Consider the following 22,309-nt stretch of genomic DNA (forward strand, 5'->3'; position numbering starts at 1 on the left):
TATTTATCCATTGCAACCTACACAGAGAAAAACCCATCACAACAAAATAATGTATTTTCTAGTTTTTAACACATTGATCCATGATTTCATTTTTAAAAAATACATATCATAAGGGCAAGTTACAGGAAAAATGTGGATTTTCTGCACATGACATCAACTTCAAACGATGCGATAAATACAACTTTGTGTCACAATATGTATAATACTACCCTAAGGATTATCATGAGTTTTTAAAATACAATTATTTGACTTTATTAACACACACACAAAATAAAACACTGGCTATCATAAATTGCTAATTTTTTATTTTTTATTTTACTTAGCAAACAGCACAACTTTCACAATAAGTTCCAGGGATAATGGATAAAAATGACATAGCATGTTTTCTTTTCAACTGGAAAGTCCCCCAAAATGTTAAAAGATGATAATGATGATGACAGCTATTTACTTGGGCATTTCCTGCATGCTAGGAACTGTTCTATAGGGCTTGCATGGATTCACTCATTAAAGAGATTTAAAGATGTCTACTAACATAAATTGTATGCTAATGACATAAAGAATATTATTTAATGAAGAGTCACAATTTTTCCCCAAGATTATTCTGTTTATAAAATACACTACAACTCAGCTAGTATTACTGGGGACCAGAAATACATGTGGGAGAAATTAGAAAAAAAAAACACCCTACAATAATAAATTACAAATAAATCTGTAATTTTTCCATATTATATCTTTCTTCCGAAAGTAGAAATAAAATTTTCAAAACCAATGAACAGGAAAATAATTTTATTTTCAAATAACCCTCTAGATGTCAATGTTAAAAATTTAAATATATCTAAAAGTATCCATGTAATTGCCTTATGCAATCAAAGGTGAATTTTTCAACAGTAACTGTAGGTCTAATTGTCCCAAATGTTTTCATTGTAGGATTTCCCTGTATAACTACTGCTATATTATTGTGATTTCCCTGAATATCATTCCAAATAGAGTCATCATGAATACTTTTGATACAAAATCATAATTTTGTATAATCTGATGAAACTTCCTACTATAATCTCCAGCAGAGAAGGCTAAAGATATACATTTTTTTAAATAGAAAATTATTTCAGGAGAATTGTACCTAAGAAAACACATGAACCTACTTCTTAAATTATTAAATGTCTTAAAAGTTTACAAGTAATTTGGGACATCATTTAGCTACATTCTTAATATTACGAAAAGTTGAAACTTAATAACCAAACTCTTGTTTACTGCTTTCAGCCATTTTGACCATCAGATTCCTAAAAATTTGGCTCTCTTGCTTAGCTTTTCTTTAAAAAAACTATTTGAATCTCTGATGTAGTCTGTGACCCTTACTACTTTAAAAACTATGGAGTCACAGAACCATTTGACTCCTCAGATAACATAGAACACTGAGGGTCTTTGAATCTAGCCTCTCACACATTTGAATCCCCTCTGCCTCATCAACCCAAATGTTTCCCTTCCCTGACACCTGCTAAAATGGTGAATTACTCACAATTACTCCATTGTCAGTTTTCATTATTACAAATGTCTTCCCTACACTGAATGGAAATCTTCTTCCCAAAAACTGCCACCTATTGGGAGCTTCAACAATCTCAGCACTGACCCTGGCAGATGACCTTGAGCAAGTTCATTTCTTGTTGCTTTAGATTCGTTGGTTATAAAATGGGGATAAGAAATGTGTGTCATAAAGGTGCAGAGATTAAATAAGAGTGTTTATAAAGCACCTGCCACAACGTGGGGTTTATTGGGAATATGAAGCCCTCCTCTGCATGGCTACCCTAGAGATGTGGTGGCAGCTACTGCTACTGTTTACATTCCTTCTGGCCAAACATCCCCATTTCCTTCACTGTTTCTTTGAACAACATGGTATTGTCTCATTTTTCGTCTAGTCATTCCTTTCTGAGTAAGTTCAGCTCTTTGAGAGAAGGGTCAACTGTCAATTCAAAAAATATGTATTATCAACTATGTTACCAGCTGAGCACAGCTCCTTACCTATATGTGTCATTGAAAGATAGTATTTCTCTTTTCCTTGTTGCTGGGTAGATCTTCTCCACCCCCCATATTTGGACTTCTGATAAGCTGGGCTAAAAGAAAGGCAATAGGTATGGATAGTTTCTGGTTCTAAAGTAAGGAGAAGACAGAAGTGCACCTCAGACATTAGGATGTAGCTGAGAAGTTTCTCTCTTCATTCTGGTAGGATGTCAGCTCTTCCTCATCAAGGGTCACTCCTCTCTGTCCTTTCCATTCCTTCTTCTGGACTTCACAATTCTGGATGGTGGCTCCATAAGACATCATCTTTTTGGGACTCACAAAACTCTCATGGTTGAGTTCTGTCTCCTCAGCTAACTCATCCTGGTCAATGATTCCACATTTCTCCTCAGAGAGATTCTCTGGGTCAGCCCACTCCTGTTTCTCCCCAGAAGCAAAGACCCCATAGAAGATCACACCACTGTAATGCACCAGGGCAGCTATGAGGAACACATTCTGCCATTCTTCACGGGTCTAAATAAGGAAATAAAGTGCCAATTAATGTTTTAACTAAAACCAGAGATTACCAGTATGTCCTGGAGGCCTCTACTGGGAAAAAGCACCTGCCCATTTGGAAGGCAATGCTCTGTTCCTTGGGAGGGAGGATGTGTGTCAGAAGCACCATCCAGGATTCAAACCTAATTTAAAAGAAAAACTTAAAAAATGAAAGTGAAGACTACAATGAATATAAAAGTTAGACATGACAATAAATATGAATTTTTTTAAATTAGAAAATACTTTTTTTTTTTTTTGAGACGGAGTCTCACTCTGTCGCCCAGGCTGGAGTGCAGTGATGCCATCTTGGCTCACTGCAAGCTCCGCCTCCCAGGTTCACACCATTCTCCTGCCTCGGCCTCCCGAGTGGCTGGGCGCCCGCCACCACGTCCAGCTAATTTTTTGTATTTTTAGTAGAAACGGGGTTTCACCATGTTAGCCAGGATGGTCTCGATTTCCTGACCTCGTGATCCGCCCTCCTCGGCCTCCCAAAGTGCTGGGATTACACGAAAATACATTTTAAAATAAACAGCACATAAAAATATTAATACATGCAGCACCATTGCATAGCTTTTTGAATATTCAAATGGGGTTTCCCTTCACATAGTCAGCTAAATTAAACTTGTTTTAGGAACCCGCTGTCTTAAATATCAGAAGTCTCCTTCTTGCTTGTTGTTGGATACATAACAATATTTGAGCCATTAAAGTTCTCACCCTTGACTGGCAAGAACTTTATTTATAATCATATTTTCAGTGTAAAAAAAAGTATGTCAAAAAATAATGGGAATTTGTGTCTAAGGTTGGGGGAAAATATCTTGGATTTAACAGTCAGGTTATCAATCCTATAATTCCATGAACAGAGAGGGAAAACATGAATTCCCTGCCTATAAAATCCTACCTTCCTTTTCTGTCAAAAAGTAAGAACATTTGTCTCATGCCTTTTTTTGTTTGTTTGTTTGTTTTTTGTTTTTTGAGACAGAGTCTCACTCTGTCGCCCGGGCTGGAGTGCAGTGGCGCGATCTGGGCTCACTGCAAGCTCCACCTCCCGGGTTCACGCAATTCTCCTGCCTCAGCCTCCTGAGTAGCTGGGACTACAGGCGCCCGCCACCACGCCTGGCTAATTTTTTTGTATTTTTAGTAGAGACAGGGTTTCACCGTGTTAGCCAGGATGGTCTGGATCTCCTGACCTCGTGATCCGCCCGCCTCGGCCTCCCAAAGTGCTGGGATTACCGGCGTGAGCCACCGCGCCCGGCCCTCTCACACTTTCTTCTGCAGGAAGCTGAAAAAACTTCTGAAGTTATATTTGTAATAGGCAATCCAACTAAGAAAATAGTTGGGGGAAAATAATCCCATGGTATCAGAGAATTTTTATTTGCAGAAAGCAGCATCTTGAGATGTTTCAGTGACAAAGATAAAGAAATCACGTGGGCTGTGGTTGAATTCTGGATGGATCTGCCTCTATCACTTACCCTAGTCCAAATTCACAAAGGCTCAGTAACAACTGGGTAGGTTATTAATGTCCTGTTTATTTTATTCTTAACAAGGAAGTAGAATAACACTCATCTTTTCATGCTGAAACATGCTAAGCAATGGATGAAATTAGGTTATAAAGTTTAATCACTGAGAATGAGAAAACAATCTTCAGTAACTCATTTATCCCAAGTTGACTGCTTCAGTTTCTTCTTTGTGTCTCTAAACAGTTTCTAAGGCCCATACCCCTCTCCCCAGACTTTTATTCCTCAATTGAAAAAACATAGAACAAAACAACAATTAGCCTTTGTGCCATTGATAAGCAATGATTTGAAAATCAGAAGAAGAAAATAAAAATAAAAGAAGTTCAGCTGACTCAGTCAAGGTCAAGGACATACACATTTACACACTGCGATAGAGCTTTGAAATCTCAAGTTTGTGTTAGTGCTCCAGTCCTCTGATACTGTAACCCACAGCCACAAAGGAGAACTTTACCTTGTGCCTGGTCATTGCACCAACAATGAGGGGACAGACCATTCCAGAGAGGGTTCCCACTCCATTTGAGATCCCCATGAGAATGCTGGCATAGCGGGGGGCAATATCCAGGTGGTTGACATTAAAACCTACAGTGAAGCCAAAACCTCAAAATCAGAGTCAAGAACAGAATTCCAAATACACTTTGGAAAATACTCAGTTGTCCCAACCTTCACCAATCTGTTTGGTTTCCTCTAGTATATGACTGATGGATATTAGTTTCCAGACCAAGAGGACTGGGTTCAAGAGGCTGTGTCCACACAAAGCAGTACTGGTAGACAATGCTCGAACTGATTATGGATATCTATTATGGGCTCTCTCTACAAGGAGAATTATGGCATCTCTACCTTGTAGGTTCTGAATTCCAAAATACGGTGTTTGGCACAATACTGAAAAGCCTAAAGACTGAATCACATTTATTCAGAGTAAATAATCATGCAATCATATACAGTATGACGAGACCAAACCTTGCTTCATAATATTCCCGCTCCTACCCTTGACTTACTCTTAAAAGGCAGCCAAGAGTAAGCCTACCTTATTGGCCACATGGCCACATTTTCACACAATGAAAATGGTGCTTTTTAATGAAACATTTGCACAAACATTGGGAGAACCTCTGCAATTTACAAAACACTTTCACACACCTACTGGATTTGGAGTTTGTAAATCTGGACTTGAATCTTATTTCTTCTATGTAAACAAGTAATTTGGGGGCCTCTGTTTCTTCATCTCCGATATGAGGATAATATTACTACTCACTTCATAAAGTGATAGAGTGATAGAGACTCAGGGGAAATAGGTATGTGAAGCAAATATCAAAGCTATACTACCACTACTACTACTACTACCTTCTGCTGCCACTGCCAGGTAACTCCCTCTCTTTGAGGTTTTCTATCAAAAGATAATGCTGCTGGCCGGACATGGTGGCTCACGCCTATAATCTCAGCACTTTGGGAGGCTGAGGCGGGCGGATCACCTGAGGTCAGAAGTTCGAGACCAGCCTGGCCAACATGGCAAAATCTCAACTCTACTAAAAATACAAAAATTAGCCAGGCCTGGTGGCACATGCCTGTAATCCCAGCTACTTGAGAGGCTGAGACAGGAGAATCGCTTGAACCCAGGAGGCGGAAGTTGCAGCAAACAGATCCGACGTTGTCAATATATTGCAGGGTTGCATGTTCGAATCAGACAGACTTCAATTCTGGTAGCTTAACTGAGATACAAGCCTAGACCAAGGATTTAAACTTCCTGAACCTCAGTTTCTTTATCTATATAATGGCATAACGATTCTTATAATATTGACGTAGGAATTAAGTTAAATAATGTATGTTAACTACACGGTGTATAGACATGTAAACCAATATGCATGCTCTTTACAGGTGGTTAGCCATCCGTCTTGTTTAGCACCATCTCCCCTGAACTAGCAAAGTGCCTGGCACATTGTGGTCACTCAATAAATAGTTGCTAAACTAATTACCACCTTCACCTACTGAAATTATAGCAAGAAGTTGTAACCTTTATTCATCTTTTTGTTTTCCTTTGCTTTGCTTTTTACTTCTCTATTCTGTGCAAAAAAACTGAAAATAGGACTTAAAATATTTTTTGTTCTAATCTGGCACATTGGTTGGTTGTCTTTTCTACCTCCCTTCGGGCAGAAATTTTGAGAAAACTTTTTGGTAATAATAAACATACCTTCTCTTTCAGGTCAATGTGCCAAATGATCAGAATATAAAACAGCTGCAAGTTCATTAATCTTATCATTTATTTGAATGTGATAAACACTTTATTAGAAAAGAATCCAGAGATAAGAAGCAATTAATATGATTGTTGAGTATTATGCTCTGATACAAAGCCCGGGCAACTGCATTCAGCTAAAGATAATGTGGGAAAAGCCATTTAGGTTTCTAGCTGCACAATCCTGACATTTGGGGAGGAGGGGAAATCACTGAGAAATTGAGATATTGATAGATTTTTATAGTAGATGAAAAAAATTACACACAAACTGAGAGAATCTGTCTTCTCTGTATAGGACATTTCCCAAAACAGGTATCACTCATTCCTTGCCTATTTTTAACCTCATCTATCTCAGCAGTCTTGTCTATAATCAGCTCCTAAATTGTGCCGGTCAGTCTTCCCTGGCATCCACGTTTATTCCTTTAAAAGTTGGCAGACAGTAGATCCTGAGGAATTATTGCCCCGTGGCCACAATCCCTCCCACAGTGTCATTGCTGGGACCAACTGGGACCTTTATTCCACACTCCCAGTCACTTCGCTGGGCGAGTTAAACCACACTTTGGTTTCCCCACCAATAAAGTGAATGTAGCAATACCCTTCTCATCAAGGTTGTGATGAGGATTAAATGAAATCATGTTTAAAAAGTGGCAAGAAGGCCAGATGTGGTGGTTCATGCCCGTAATCTCAATACTTTGAGAGGCCGAGGCAGGAGAATCACTTGAGGCCAGGAGTTCGAGACCAGCCTAGACAACATTGTGAGACCCTGTCTCGAAAATAAATAAATAAATAAATTTACACACACACACACACACACACACACACACACATATAGGCATGGTAGCACATGCCTGTAGCCCCAGCTACTCAGGAGGCTGAGGCAGGAGAATCAGTTGAGCATGGGAGGTAGAGGCTGCAATGATCTGCGATCATGTCACTGCACTCCAGCCTGCGTGACAGAGTAAGACCCTAATTTTTTTTTTTTCTTTTGAGACAGAATCTCTCTTTGTCACCCAGGCTAGAGTGCAGTGGTGCAATCTTGGCTCACTGCAACCTCAGCCTCCCCAGTAGCTGGGACTTCAGGCATATACCACCACAACCAACTAATTTTTATATTTTCAGTAGACATGGGGTTTCACCATGTTGGCCAGGCTGGTCTTGAACTCCTGATCTCAGGTGATCCATCTGCCTCGGCCTCCCAAAGTGCTGGGATTACAGGCATGAACCACTGCACAAGGCAACAAACCCTGTCTTAAAAAAAAAAAAAGGAAAAAAAAAGCAGCTTCTGTGATTTGGAGTATTGGGTTTCTCTCCTTCAGCCTGTGACTTAATTGGCAATTGGGGGAAAGGAAGCAATATGAACTTGAACATTTCAGTATCTCTGGGAACAGGATATGGATCTCTTTTGCTCACAAAGTTATCAAGGGAAGTCGTTCCTTAGCATCCTTCTGGAAGCAAGTCGTGATTGCTGTGCCCTTGCTACTCAAAGTGTGGATTGCCCTGCAGCAGCAGCAGCAGCGCTGGGGAGCTTACTAAAAACTGCAGAATCTCAGGCTCCACTCTAGAGTTACCAAGTCAGAATCTGCATTCTGAAATATCCTATGGTGATTTCATATAACTCTTTGAGAAGCACTGGGCTGGTGTGTGTACTAACAGAACAATAATGGTGAACACTCGTTAATTTTGTTATGCATCTGGCACTGTGCTAAGGGCTTCAAATAAATAAAGCTAAGGTTTTTATTTGAATAAATATTTCCACTAGAATGCAAACTTTAGGGGGACGGACTCTTTCATTTGTTCACTGCAATATCCCCAGTGCTAAGAAAAATGCCCAGCCCACAAGAAGTGCGAGGAAATGCATGAATTATCTAATTTTTCCTCCCAACAACCCTATGGGTTGCTGTTTCATCTCTCCAATCTCTAGATGAGAAAACTGAAGCTTGAGAGTTTTCATAATTTAGCAATTTTTTTCTTTTATAAATAGTAAGTAGTAAAGAGGGCCTCAAACCCCACCCCAGATCTATGCATCTCTAAACCGAATTACTTAGCTGCAAGTTACTTTTAATTTAGACTTTTACTTTATTTTCTAATTTAACTATTCATCAGCTCTACTTATTTTGACAGATACAAGCCCCTGTCTTAGGGCAGTTTAGACCAGAGGTTCCATGTTTTTCTATTCGTGGACACTAACACTATTTGATATCTAAGGCAAGCTGGAATAATGGAAGGAGCATAGCCTTTGGGCCACGCAGAAGTGTTCTGGCATCCTTCCTTTGCCACTAACTGTGTGACATTAGGAAAGTATTAAATTTTTCTGAGCTTTAGTAAAATAGTGAAAAATCAGTAACATAGTGATATACTACTACTTGCTTCACAATGTTGTGAGATATATGCAATATATGTAAAATTTTCCTTAAGTAACCATTTTTTATTTTTATTTTATTTATTTATTTATTTATTTTTCTCGAGACAGGGTCTCACTCTGTCATCCAGGCTGGAGTGCAGCGGCACGAACTCAGCTCACTGCAACCTCCAACTCCCAGACTCAAGCCATCCTCTCACCTCAACCTCCTGAGTAACTGGGACTGCAGGTGTGCGCCATTACACTTAGCTAACTTTTTGTATTTTTTGTAGAGATGGGTTTTTGCCATGTTGCCCAGGCTGGTCTGGAACTCCTGGGTTCAAGTGATGGATTCATCTCGGTCTCCCAAAGTGCTACGATTACATGCATAAGCCAGCGCACCCGGCCAGTAACCGTATTTTTTATTATAATGTTTTAAAGATAGACAAACAACTAAATTTCACCCTTTGACCCAGTTTCACATAGGAAGCTTCTGATATGATTGCCCTCTGGCCTCTCTCTCACATACAGTAGACCACTTTCTGCCCCTGTAAAATGGGGATCGTAACAGCACTGATACCCAGCAGAGTAGTTGTGAGAGAGACAGGGCTTAATACACGCAGATTGCATGGAACAGTCCCTGGCACAGAATCTGTGCTTGGTCATCGCTAGCTCACATCATCACTGTCATTATTCTTAACAGCTTTACCTGGTTGAGAAAGTCACTTCCTCTCTCTGGACCCACATTTGCTTGTTTGGAAAATGAAAGTAATGGAGTAGACAAAAATCTAAAGAAGGTTTTCACTCTTTAAAAAGCTTCTGATTCTATGACTGTAATGATACTCACAGTTCTCTAGCCAGAGGCGAGGCTTGAAAAAGTCACAGGAGCCTCTATCAGGTAGGGTGACATGGTGCTAAAGTATGTAAGTCCACTTCACCCAGGACATACGCTTGGGCCTCTGCCCATATCTCAGAAGGGTCATCTGCGCTTTGTGTCTTTTCCCATAACAAAGTAAGTAGGAAAAATTCCACCTTAACTGAACTCCCAAGCCCAGTTCTCAGTGATCTTACAAAATCACCCCTACTAGATGATGTTCTCTGGGCGGTGGTCCTGCTATCTGAGAATGGACTGGCTACTGAAAGAAGGTGCTACAATATCCTTGTCCTTCCTTCTTCCTGGGACTTGTTGAATCTATCGTCAAGACCTGGAAACCCAAAGGACACATTACCTGAAATAGCAAAGCCACTAAATCCTACAGCAAGCACCAGAAAGGAGATAGCCACCCCTTTGGTATGGGAAAAGCCAACCACCAGGAGTAAGGTTGCCTCCATGCCAAAACCTGCAAGTGGAAACAGCAAGGGAAAACAAAATGTCATTTTCATATCAGTCAACCCAAGTTCATTTATTTATCAAATAAGAACTAACCTATAATTCCACATACCTAAATTTATTTTGTTTGTGTGTGTGTGTGTGTGTCTTTTTTTTAAGTTCTGGAATTTAATTTTTTTTTTTTTTTTTTTACTTGAAGTTCTGGGATTTAAGTTCAGGGATACATGTGCAGAATGTGCAGGTTTGTTATGTAGGTATACATGTGCCATGGTGGTTTGCTGCACCTATCAACCCATCATATAGGTTTTAGGCCCCACGTGCATTAGGTATTTGCTCTAATGCTCTCCCTCCCCTTGCCCCCTAGCAGGCCCCAGTGTGTGATGTTCCCTTCCCTGTGTCCATGTGTTCTCATTGTTCATCTCCCACTTATGAGTGGGGACATGCGGTGTTTGGTTTTCTGTTCCCCCACAGACCTACATTCTGGTACAGAGATTACAATGCCATGCAGGTATTTCATGACTACATGACTCTGCTAATATTCCCTGGGTGTTTGCAAACTTTCTAACATTATCCCGGTGCACCTTGAACACCACACGGTCCCAATAGGTTCCAGTGATGCTCCTGAGATGAGGGATGTTAATTATTAGTTGCTTCATGGGTAATTGCCCCTGCCATTGTTAAATACTAAAACTCTACTATATAACTGTGGTAATGATTCCCCTTTGACTAGTTATGGCCTTTCCCGTAAAAGTAAAATGACAACACTCTAATATTTATTGCCAAAAGCAACCAGAAAGCTGTAGCAAATATCTGAAACAAACAAGAAAAAATAAACACAGCACTTCACCACTTGTAAAGCAAAAGTCAAAATTTTTCTATTTCAGAAATTCACCAAGCTCTCAGGCCTCTTAAAAAAAAAAAAAAAAAAAAACGACAAATAGTACATGAGATTTTTGCACAGAAAATATTGCAGAACAAAAGTACTTTCTGTTCCTTTCATTCAGAATAATTGAGTTTAGCAAAATTAAAAAAAAAAAGAATGAGGAAATTATGAAGTTTCTTCTCACCCGAAAAAAGAAGTTCAGCTAACAACAGACAGAAAAATAATATAAATATCATTTCCAAGTATATAGAATGCCTTAGGAGGGGGAAGAGACAATTAGTGGTGTTTCATTTGAAGACTGCTGATTCCAGACATCTCCACACAATTGTCCTACAGTACCTCAAAGGCAATATGCCCAAATCAATTCTCTCGTCCCCTATTTTTTTATTTATTATTATTTTTATTATTATTGAGACAGAGTCTTGCTCTTATCACCCAAGCTGGAGTGCAATGGTGTGACCTCGGCTCACTGCAACTTCTGCCTCCCAGGTTCAAATGATTCTCCTGTCTCAGCCTCCCAAGTAGCTGGGATTATGGGCATGCCCCACCATGCCCAGCTAATTTTGTATTTTTAGTAGAGTCGGGGTGTTTCCATGTTGGTCAGGCTGGTTTTGCCATGTTGGCCAGGCTGACCACTCCTGACCTTGGGTGGTCCACCTACTTCAGCCTCCCAAAGTGCTGGGATTACAGGTGTGAGCCACCGCCCCGGCCTCTTCCCTTTTTTACTCCTAAACAAACAATGCAAACCGTCACCACCACGTGCTTTCTTCTCCTTCTCTAAATTAATCTTCTGTATTCTGTGTTTAGAACCCAGTCTTTAGAGTCAAACTGGTATGGGTTCACTTTCCACTTCAAAATCACTAATTGTGTGACCTTGAACAAGTTACTACACCTCTTAGATTCCTCATCCAAAAAATGGAGATAATACCACAGCCTTGTGAGGTAGTGGAAGAGTGAATGAAATTGGCATATGAGGTACTGAGTGTGGCACATGGGTACAGCTCAACAAATGGTAGCCAGAAGTCCGATGCAAAAATTTCAGAACTGCCTTGGACTTCTCCTCCTGCCTCAGCTTTCACGTACAAATCTGCAGGTTTGGCCTCGGAAATATCTGTCCAGTGTAACTGCCAATTTCTCCTCCCCTGTCACTGCTTTAGTTCCAGCACCTGTGACCTCTTACCAGGACAACTGCAATAAGCCACCTTTTTTTCTCCTTTTGTTTGAGATGGAGTAGTGCTCTGTCGCCCAGACTGGAGTGCAGTGGTGCAATCTCAGCTCATTGCAACCTCTGCCTCCCGGTTCAGGTGGTTCTCCTGACTCAGCCTTGCCAGTAGCTGGGATTATAACCCACCACCACGCCCAGCTAATTTTTTTTTTTTTTTGAGACGGAGTCTCGCTCTGTTGCCCAGGCTGGAGTTCAGTGGCGTGATCTCTGCTCACTGCAGTTGCCTCCCGGGTTCACACCATTCTCCCACCTCAGCCTCCTGAGTAGCTGGGACTGCAGGTGCCCGCCACCACGCCCAGCTAATTTTTTGTATTTTTAGTACAGATGCAGTTTCACTGTGTTAGCCAGGATAGTCTCAGTCTCCTGACCTCGTGATCCACCCGCCTCAGCCTCCCAAAGTGCTGGGATTACAGGCGTGAGCCACCATGCCAGTCTAATTTTTGTATTTTTAGTAGAGGCTGGGTTTCCCCATGTTGGCCAGGCTGGTCTCGAACTCCTGACCTCAAGTGGTCCATCTGCCTTGGCCTCCCAAAGTGCTGGGATTACAGGCCTGAGCCATCATGCTCAGCCATAATAAGCCACTTTGGTAGTCTTCCCAACTCGTCCTCTTCTGATGCATTCTCAATACCACTGTCTTTTTAAGCCACACACCTCATTATTCGCTCCTGTGCTTAATGTATTTGTCATGGGCTCCATATCATGAGTATAGTGTTCTATAATGAATCCCTCCTGCCGTTCCAGTTTCATCTTCTTCCAGCCCTCATCTCTTTGCTTACCGCCCCCATTCTGTAGACAGCCATCTGTGCTATAGACATACTCCTCTATTAGCTGTTTTCTAACCACACAATACTGTCTCATGCCCGTATGTATTTTCACACATTGTTTCTTTACCTGGAATACTCTTCTCTCATCACTTTCTCTTTTTCTGAATAAATCTTACTATTTTTAAGGTCCAGATTAAATAGTGCCTCCTCTAGAAAGCTTCCCTAACAACCCTCTCCCTACCCTCAACCAATGAAGCTGACATCACCTTCTCATCATTTTATAGAACTTTTCAATATTGCTTTGTAACTTTTCATTTGTGTTTCTGCCTCTCCCACAAAACTGTATATTTAACACAGAGTATGGCTAGCATGTAGTATGCACTCAATAAATAATGTTTGGCCAGACATGGTAGTGCACACCTATAATTCCAGCTCTTTGGGAGGCCAAGGCAGGTGGATCACCTGAGGTCAGGAGTTCAAGACCAGCCTGGGCAACATGGCAAAACCCCTTCTCTACAAAAATATGAAAGTTAGCCAGGCACGGTTGCATGTGCCTGTAATCCCAGCTACTTGGTAGGCTGAGGCAGGAGAATCACTTGAACCCGGGAGGTGGAGGTTGCAGTGAGCCGAGATTGCACCACTGCACTCCAGCCTGGGCAACAGAGTGAGACTCTGTCTCTACATACATACATACATACATACATACATACATACATACATACATAACATTTAATGAATTAATGCAAAGGAAAGGAAATGGGACCCAGAATAAAGAAAATAAGATTTACAAGCTAAAGTACTTACCGTAGATGATGGTTATTAATATTTGCCTTTTTGAACCATTTCTTCAACACTACTATAAAGAAGGGCAAGAACTAATAATTGTTTTAAATGACTTCTAAAGAGGATGAAATGTAATTAGGGAAGTCTTACTTTTAAAACTATATGCTTTATATCATTGCTACTTTTTCTTAATTTTGTTTCAACATTTAAGATTACACATAGGGAAAAATTGCTAGTGTTTCATATACTAACTATATGTGTCTTAGAAGTGGCCTATCCTAAATAACAAGACATTTGGCTGAAACTTCTTTTATTTTAACACTCTCAACAGAAGCGTGCAGAAAGTTAATTCCCCCAAAGAATTAGAATGATGATATTGTGTAAAGAATAAAACTTACAAATGATACATCAGCTCATCTGTAAGAAAACAATTTTTGGCCAAATAGCAGATTGCCAATGGAAAAAAAAGTATTTAAAAGCCTAAATGGTTTCTACTGACAGTTAAAATACTAGAGACAGGGCTGCATGTTTCAGGAGCTTAAGGATAAAATTTGAACTTTAGGGGTAATGAGGAAATCCTTAAAACCGAACCTATTTAGAATTGCCAAGAAAAACAAAACTAGGACTTAAAGGCCTAAGAAATATTTTATTTCATATTAAAATAATCTGAAGTTCACACATGCAACTGATTCAGCCACAATAGAATTTTTGACCTCAGTTACACTTTACATGTTCTATAGAGGGGACAGGACAAGAATTTGGCATCTGTCTTTAAGTATCATAGACGTGGACCCTGATTCAGAATGAATTGAATATCATGTCTTAAGTGATCTCTTTTGCTTTAAATGATTTTAATGGCACATTGAAATCTATGGAAAGAAAAGATGACAGGCTCCAAGATATGCGTGATCCTTCTCAGATGAGAAATGCCTTCTATATTTCTTATTAGGAAACCAAAAAGCCAACCAAAATTCTCTGGAAGATCATACCAGTGCTTCATCATTTCCAAATCAACCTGCATTCTTCACTGATAGCACAAAACTTTGTTTTCATGTACTTATCTCTGCTCTAGCATCTCTGTATTTAAGCAGAAAAAAGTGGGACCATTATGGTCTTTTTAAAATTTTTATGTTCTATATATAACTCACTTGTCCTACTATGTCAAAATATAAAACAACATGAAAAGCCATGTGAAGAGGTATTTTTTAAAGATGGGAGATGAGGCAGAAAGATTCCACATAGGCCTTCTAGTTTCTTCAGAAAAAAACTATTTCCTCTCAACAGGCACTTTGTTAGCAATTAAACATCTTTGAGAGTTCTCATCACCACAACATAACATCATCACCACCAATTAAGGAGAAAGAGCAGAGGTATTGGGGCAGAATTAAATAGGAATAAGACATTCCCACAAAATATGCTCAAGAATCTCCAATGCATCTGGGTTTAGAAGAGGTTGTGCAAATAGTGTTTAAATCCAGAAGCTTCTTTAAAGTTGTTGGTTTAGAAGTACACGTTTTTGGCCAAGGGAAATACAAATGAATTGCAGATATTTGTTAAAGAACTCTGAAAAACTTCTGTGTTTTTTGCATCTTGAACACAGGAGAAGAAAAGCAGCATTAACATTTGTTGAGAATTTTTTATAGGTTGAACACCACACTAAGTGTATTTATACATTGTATCATTTAATCATCATAACTACCCTTGAAGTAAATATTATTATGTAGATTTTAAAGATGAGAAATGTTGGCCCCGAGAATTTAGAAATCGACCCCCCTCTCTCCATCTCCATTGCCACCTCATTTGTCCAAGCCACCATCTTCTCTAGACAGGACAACTGAAATTGCCTCCTACCTGGTCTCCCTTCTTTTACTCTTGTACCCTGCATAATTCCCCAGATTAAAAATAAATAAATAAGGCCGGGCAAGGTGGCTCATGCCTGCAATCCCAGCACTTTGGGAGGCCGAGGCGGGCAGATTACTTGAGGTCAGGAGTTCAAGACCAGCCTGGTCAACACAGTGAAACTGTGTCTCTACAAAAATACAAAAGATTAGCCAGGCCTGGTGGCCCATGCCTGTAATCCCAGCTACTCAGGAAGCTGAGGCAGGACAATCACTTGAACCCAAGAGGTGGAGGTTGCAGTGAGCTGAGATTGCGCCACTGCACTCCAGCCTGGACTACAGAGCGAGACTCTGTCTCAAAAAAAAAAAAAAAAAATTCAGACCATATCCATTCTGTGCTTTAAATCACCTGCATCTCAATGTACTTCAAATAAAACCCAAGCTCTGCATTCGCCGACAAGGCCTGACATGATCTGACCCTAGAAAAACATCCCAATCCCATCTCCTGTCACTCAACCATTCTGACTCCCCTTCCTTCTATTCTCACACAGGCCACATTCCTGCCTGCCCCAGGGTCATTGCACATACTATTCCCCTGCCTAAAATCTTTTCCTGAGAGAGCTGTAATAAGGCACCACATGGTAAGTTGCCAATATAGCCATGTGGACATATTCAGAGGGATCACTGGAGAATGGCATGGCTTTAAGGAAACACAAGAGGAGAACTGAGCTGGATGTATAGAGAGGACTGGGGTAAGAGGTGAAGGTGAGAACTCACAGGGAAAGAGAAAAGGAGTGGGCAAAGTCAGAGACAGAAAGATATGTTCAGGGCTTGGGTGAGGGCTGTTCAGCTGGAGCAGAATTTTATCATTAGAAGGGTGAGGCTTTGGCTACTGTATTAGTTTTCATTTTTTTAATTTTTAATTTTTTAATAGAGACAAGTTCTCCCTATATTGTCCTGACTGATTTCAAACTCCTGAGCTCAAGTGACCTGCCTGCCCCGAACTCCCAAAGTGCTAGGATTACAGGCGTGAGCCACTGCACCCGGCCTACCACTGTATTAGTTTTCATTTGCTGCTGTAATAAATTACCACAAACTCAGTGGCTCAAAACAATACAAATATCAAGTATTAACTGAGGGATAGACTTAGGGGTCTTTAAGATCTATTCCAATGATTAGATGCCACCTCTAAAATATGCTCTGCACTATTGTACAGTTCTGGAGGCCGAGAATCCAAAATGGTACAGGACTAAAGTCAAGGCAGCAGCCTACGAAGTTGCATTCCTTCTAGAGGTGCTATGGCAGAATCTCTTCTTGTCTTCTCCAGCTTCTAGGGTCTGCTTGCATTCCTTGGCTTGTGGCTGCATCACTCTGACTCCTGCCTCCACCATCACATCTTCTTTTCTGACTCTGACCCTCCTTCCTCCTTTTATAAGGATTATTGTGATTAGATTGGGCCCACCTAGATAATGCAGGATAAACTCCCATCTCAAGAAACTCAATTTAATCCCACCTGCAAAGTCCTTTTGACATGTGAGGAAACATATTCACAGCTTCTGAAGATCAGGACATGGACATTATTCTGGCTGCTACAGCTCTCTTGGAGAGGACTTGCATACAATATCCCAGAGCTTCACCTCCTGCCTACCAGACAGCAAGCCTACATCCACTAACCCTCAGTCCCCTACAGGAAAGTTCAAGCTAAGGTCAGGTCCACACATCCCTGCCCGGGACCAGCAGTCAAGCAACTGGGAGAACAGGTGCCAACAGACTCTTAGGCTTTCTTGCCGAAATGCTCTGGGATCAGATCATGCCTGCTGCTGTGTCCCTCGGTAGTCTTCACTTCTAAACGTTCCAGACCTAGCTAATCTGTCAGAGCATGCGCAATCGTCTCTTTCAACTTAGTATCACGGTTGTGAGCTCTTGCCCATAGGTGGCGCTATCCTCTACCTCCTGCCCGCTCATCCTGACGCTAGTCCTCCAAAGGGGTAGCAGCAAACTAAGCTTTGGCGGTGGGCTCCGGCGGACCTGATACCTTGCAGGGATCTGCTACTTGAGCAAGTCCCTTTATTTTACCTCTGTTTCCTCATTGCAAATTGCATATAGTAATAGTACCTGCTCCACATGGTGGTTATGAAAATTTTTAAAATAATGTATGTAGAAGATTTAGCTTAATGTCCGGCACAGAAAGCATTCAATAAATGTTCATTTTAAAAGCTAAACAAAAAAGATGAGTTTTTTGAAAAGCACTTATGAACATTGTAGAGGTTCACAATTACTTTCGCCTACCTCTTTTGGGAAATCACCTAACATTCACTTTGTCTTTACAAAATGAAAACATAAAGCAGAAGCTAAATAAACCAGGAAAGAGAATGGTGTCTGTGTGTGTATACCCCATGCACAAGCATAGGTTAGGAGGAAAGATTACTTTTTCTGTTTCTTACTAAAACATATGGATAGGTAGAAAGGTAAGGAGAGAAGGGAATAAACTACATAAGCAAACAATAAATGTGGAAGGATGTATGGAAGAGTCCCGGCTGGATGACCTCTTGGCAGGACTGTGATGTACAACACTCAAGTATCTGCTGAGGGACAGACTTAGAGGTCTTTAAGATCCACTCCAATGATTAAATGTCACTTTTTTTTTTTTTTTTTTTTTTTTGAGATGAAGTCTCACTGTCGCCCAGGCTGGGGTGCAGTGGTGCTATGTCGGCTCACTGCAAGCTTCGCCTCCTGGGTTCATGCCATTCTCCTGCCTCAGCCTCCCAAGTAGCTGGGACTACAGGCACCCACCACCAAGCCCGACTAATTTTTTATAATTTTAGTAGAGATGGGGTTTCACTGTGTTAGCCAAGATGGTCTCGATCTCCTGACCTCGTGATCTGCCCGCCTCGGCCTCCCATAGTGCTGGGATTACAGGCGTGAGCCACCGTGCCCGGCCTAAAAGTCACTTCTTAATATATGCCCAGCAGTTCCGCTTACCCTAATTCTACAAAAGCTGCCTAAGCCATCTATGAAATCCACAGTACCTCCACAGTTCATGATTTTTCTGACAGCAGTTGTGGTCAAAATTTGTCTGCTTCTTAAATAATCAGCCAATTGTCCTCCAATAGGTACAACGATTGTCATAACCATGTGTGGGACTGCTGACAAGAGACCCACCTGGAAGGGAAAGAAACAATAAGCAATTTGTCATTACTTCTGAGAGAGGGGCCTCCCTAATTCCCTTGCCCACCTCCACTCCACAGCCCCCCTACCTACCACCACCAAATTTAAGCATCTAATTATGTGGGATCTGGGAAGGTCTGAATTTCGTAATAAATAAATGATGAATGAGTGAATGATTTTAAACCTATCTGTGTCCTCTACCAGACTGGAAGCTCCTTGAGGGCAGAGATGACTTTTCTTTATCACAGAGGGCATGGCACATGGGAGATAAAGAACTTGGCACCCAGTGAGCACTGATGACTGATGACAGCCACCATTTCACGACTATGGCAGCTCTTCCATGGTCACTTCTGACAGTATCTGTGGCTAGGCAGACATTTGTGCCTGCGCGGCTGCTGTTCTTTCCCTTGTAGGAAAGAGGTTTAATTATCTTATGATGACAGTTTATGATTCACTATCCACACCCTTCCTCCCTAAAACACAATTGGCTTGATGATAATGTCTGGGAGCACTGAAAGAGGTTCTTGCTTTTTTTCTTTTTCTTTTTTCTTTTTAGACAGAGTCTTGCTCTGTTGCCCAGGCTGGAGTGCAGTGGTGCAATCTCGCCTCACTGCAACCTCCGCCTCCTGGGTTCAAGTGATTCTCCTGTCTCAGCCTCCTGAGTAACTAGGATCACAGGCGTGTGTCACCACGCCCAGCTAATTTTTATATTTTTAGTAGAGGCAGGGTTTCGCCATGTTGGTCAGGCTGGTCCTGACCTCAGGTGATCTGTCCGCCTTGGCCTCCTAAAATGCTGGGATTACAGGCGAGAGCCACCATGCCTGGCAGAAAGAGGTTCTTTCTAACCCATTGCAAGCAATGATTGTTACTGCTATAGCCACCATTATGGAGACGGGGTGTTCTGCAAAATGAGTGGTAAGGTTCTTACTGTTACTCACTGAGTAGCTTATAGGAAAAAAAGAAAACTCACACCCTCAAATCTTTTTATCCTCACCTAATATGCCATCCTTGAGCTAGCTTCAAAAACACTTTAAGATTGGGTACAACATAAATCTTTAAAGCAGCTTAATACGACTCTGATCCTTGCTAAGAAGAAATTAAACAGCTATGCATACTATGCATAGAATGTATAACTTGTCTGACAGCCGGGCTATTAGGTGTCACAGAACTGTTATGAATTATGATCAGCAATTTAATTATTTTATCATACAAAGTTATTCTCTGTAGAATGAAAAGATTTAAAGTTCAAGAATATTTGGAGCATCTGTATGTTTACCTTACTTATTGCAAATCCAAAGACCTCTTCAAAATAAGCAGGCTGACTTATAAGGAGCAAATAAAAGGTCCAGCTTCTGCAAAAATTTGCCACAATGATTGCATAAACCGGCAAAGACGTGAAAAATCTTTTCCATGGGGTACTAAATTTCTAGGGAGTAAAAACACCGTGAGATTTTTTAGTAAAGATATTGACATTTTTTCTGTAAATAGGCAACACAATCACTCATGAAGAGAGGTAAGTCTTCATTTGACTTTTTATACTTACACTTAGACTAACCACGCTGGCCCCCTCTCCTATGCTTGTCTCTATGTAGGTCTTCTCCTCGTTGGATATTGTTGGATGAGCTGCTGGGCACTCATAGGCCTGCAACAGCCAAAACATGTACCAAATAATCCCAAACATACCTGCAGTTAAAAAAGAAAAGACTGGGTTATATGGTCTCATTTTCTTCCATTTCTAAATTTTTCAATTTTTACCATATATATTTTTTGCATGTAAAATGGGTAATGTGCCAATGTCGTAACAAGGTTTGAGGGACTCAAACATCTCACACATGTATGTGAACACTCAATTATCACGTTTATGAACTACAAAAGGATCTTTACAATATTTCCAAATGGCAGTATGTTCAGCTAGGGGAAAGTATTTTGTTGATGTTCCTGTTGTTGTTAACTGGTATTTCAAGAAAGACAATGTTCTGCTTATTTTTTTTAGGTCAACTTTAAACATTAATCAAATCATAGATGAAGTATTCCATTTCTACAATAAACTTGTTTTAGTAATCTCTATTTGGATGTAATGAACTCTGAGCCAAACCCATATGCAGTAAAATATCATCTCTATGAGTCACATGTGAACCTGTGAAGTCAAATCACTCACCATAAATATAAAAGACAGAGGACCATCCAATGTACTGCACCAACACCCCAGCCAGGGGCATGGCAACCACTGCCCCTGCATAGGAACCTGGAACAAGAAAAGATTGAGGGAATCTGACCAATCATCACACAAGCCTTTTCGGCTCATTTAGAATTCATGTGGTAAAGTCAGGAATGAATCCAACTGAGCAGGAGTCAGACTGTCTCCGTGTAGAGAGACAGGCAAACTCCCAGTGTGCCTTAGAACGGGGCTTCCAAGAGAGGAAGGTCACCAACATGCCCTTTAACTCCATCCAGGGACCACACAGGATTTAGACAAAGGTTGATCCAGCACCACAGTTTGGAATTACATGAGAGAATGGAATCAGAAGATGAAAAAAATCTAAGAGAAATTTTGAAAATTCAACCAGGCACAATATTGGATGCTAAAAAGAGCAAGCAAAGGAACATACAAAATTTGCTTAGGAAGACTGGGAGGATTCTCATCCAGATCTTTAAATGAGGGATATTAAATTATTTAAGAGATCATGATTTTTAAAGTCTTGATTAAAAGAACAAAAAGGAGAGGGTTGCCAGGCACAGTGGCTCATGCCTGTAAGCCTAACACTTTGGGAGGCTGAGGCGGGCAGATCACTTGAGGCCAAGAGTTCAAGACTAGCCTGGTCAACATAGCAAAACCCCATCTCTACTAAAAATACAAAAAATTAGCCTGGCATGGTGGCACATGCCTGTAATCCCAGCTACTTGGAAGGCTGAGGCCGGGAATCGCTTGAACCCGGGAGGCGGAGGTTGCAGTGAGCCAAGATCTCACCACTGCACTCCAGCCTGGGTGATAGAGCAAGACTATGTCTCAAGAAAAAAAAAAAGGTGAGGGGTGAACAATTAAATTCCAGATGGCAAGAGGGCTGCTGTCTCCATTCAGCTCCTGAATGGGTACATTTTTACATGTATTTGTTACTTTGTAAAACTGAAGCTTGCAAATGCTTACCTGTGTGTGAATGTTTATCTTGTCTAGACAAGATAATTGTGACTAGAGGCAGTGACCTGACCTCTGCTATCCTCTGGACATCTGGTAGGGAAACATGAGCCCTGTGACCTCCCATTATTAGGAGTTATTAGCTGAAAGGAAAAGTTACTCTCTGAAACTCCCCCTGGGCTGTAAATGAAAAAACTCTTGCTTCAGAAAAAGTGAGTGGTGAAAGGAAATTCTGTATCCCAGAATTTGATGCTAAGGAAGATCTTTAGGAAGTGGGAGGTTGGGGATCTTCCAGAGAAGTAGATTAAATCCCATCTTTCCAAGGTGGGCCTGACCCTCGGTGAAAGGCCCAGTTTGAGATCTGGAATCTGAACATCTTGACACCCAACGAAGTTAAGAGACTCATTTTTTCTCAGAGATAAGATGGGAATGAAATATCCATCTCAAGGGACTGTTTTGAGGTTCAAATAAACTATGTGAAGATGCTTTGTAAGCTATAAAGGGTTACACAAATGCCAGCTATTACTGCTATTATCATGTACAGAATGACAACACACTCAAA

At 40.9% G+C, this 22,309-nt stretch overlaps 1 protein-coding gene and 1 non-coding gene across 2 annotated transcripts in view; both read right to left on the minus strand.

Annotated features, from left to right (window-relative positions):
* Positions 1–205: 205 nt before the first annotated feature.
* LOC105493848 (solute carrier family 17 member 8) overlaps positions 206–22,309 on the minus strand; it is a 64,724-nt gene continuing 42,620 nt past the window's right edge. The window contains exons 6-12 of the mRNA XM_011761800.2: positions 20,773–20,859; positions 20,158–20,297; positions 19,891–20,040; positions 18,476–18,608; positions 9,853–9,963; positions 4,513–4,640; positions 206–2,526 (exon numbers count right to left, since the gene is read on the minus strand). Of these exons, the coding sequence (XP_011760102.1) occupies positions 2,182–2,526; positions 4,513–4,640; positions 9,853–9,963; positions 18,476–18,608; positions 19,891–20,040; positions 20,158–20,297; positions 20,773–20,859 (1,094 nt within the window). The 3' untranslated portion in view covers positions 206–2,181. The remainder of the gene's footprint in view (positions 2,527–4,512; positions 4,641–9,852; positions 9,964–18,475; positions 18,609–19,890; positions 20,041–20,157; positions 20,298–20,772; positions 20,860–22,309) is intronic.
* On the minus strand, positions 20,387–20,492 carry LOC112428898 (small nucleolar RNA U13). The gene has a single exon (XR_003020962.1). It is a non-coding gene; the product is annotated as a small nucleolar RNA U13 (small nucleolar RNA).

Source organism: Macaca nemestrina, chromosome 10, assembly GCF_043159975.1.
Source record: "Macaca nemestrina isolate mMacNem1 chromosome 10, mMacNem.hap1, whole genome shotgun sequence".
Classification (NCBI taxonomy): Eukaryota; Metazoa; Chordata; class Mammalia; order Primates; family Cercopithecidae; genus Macaca; species Macaca nemestrina.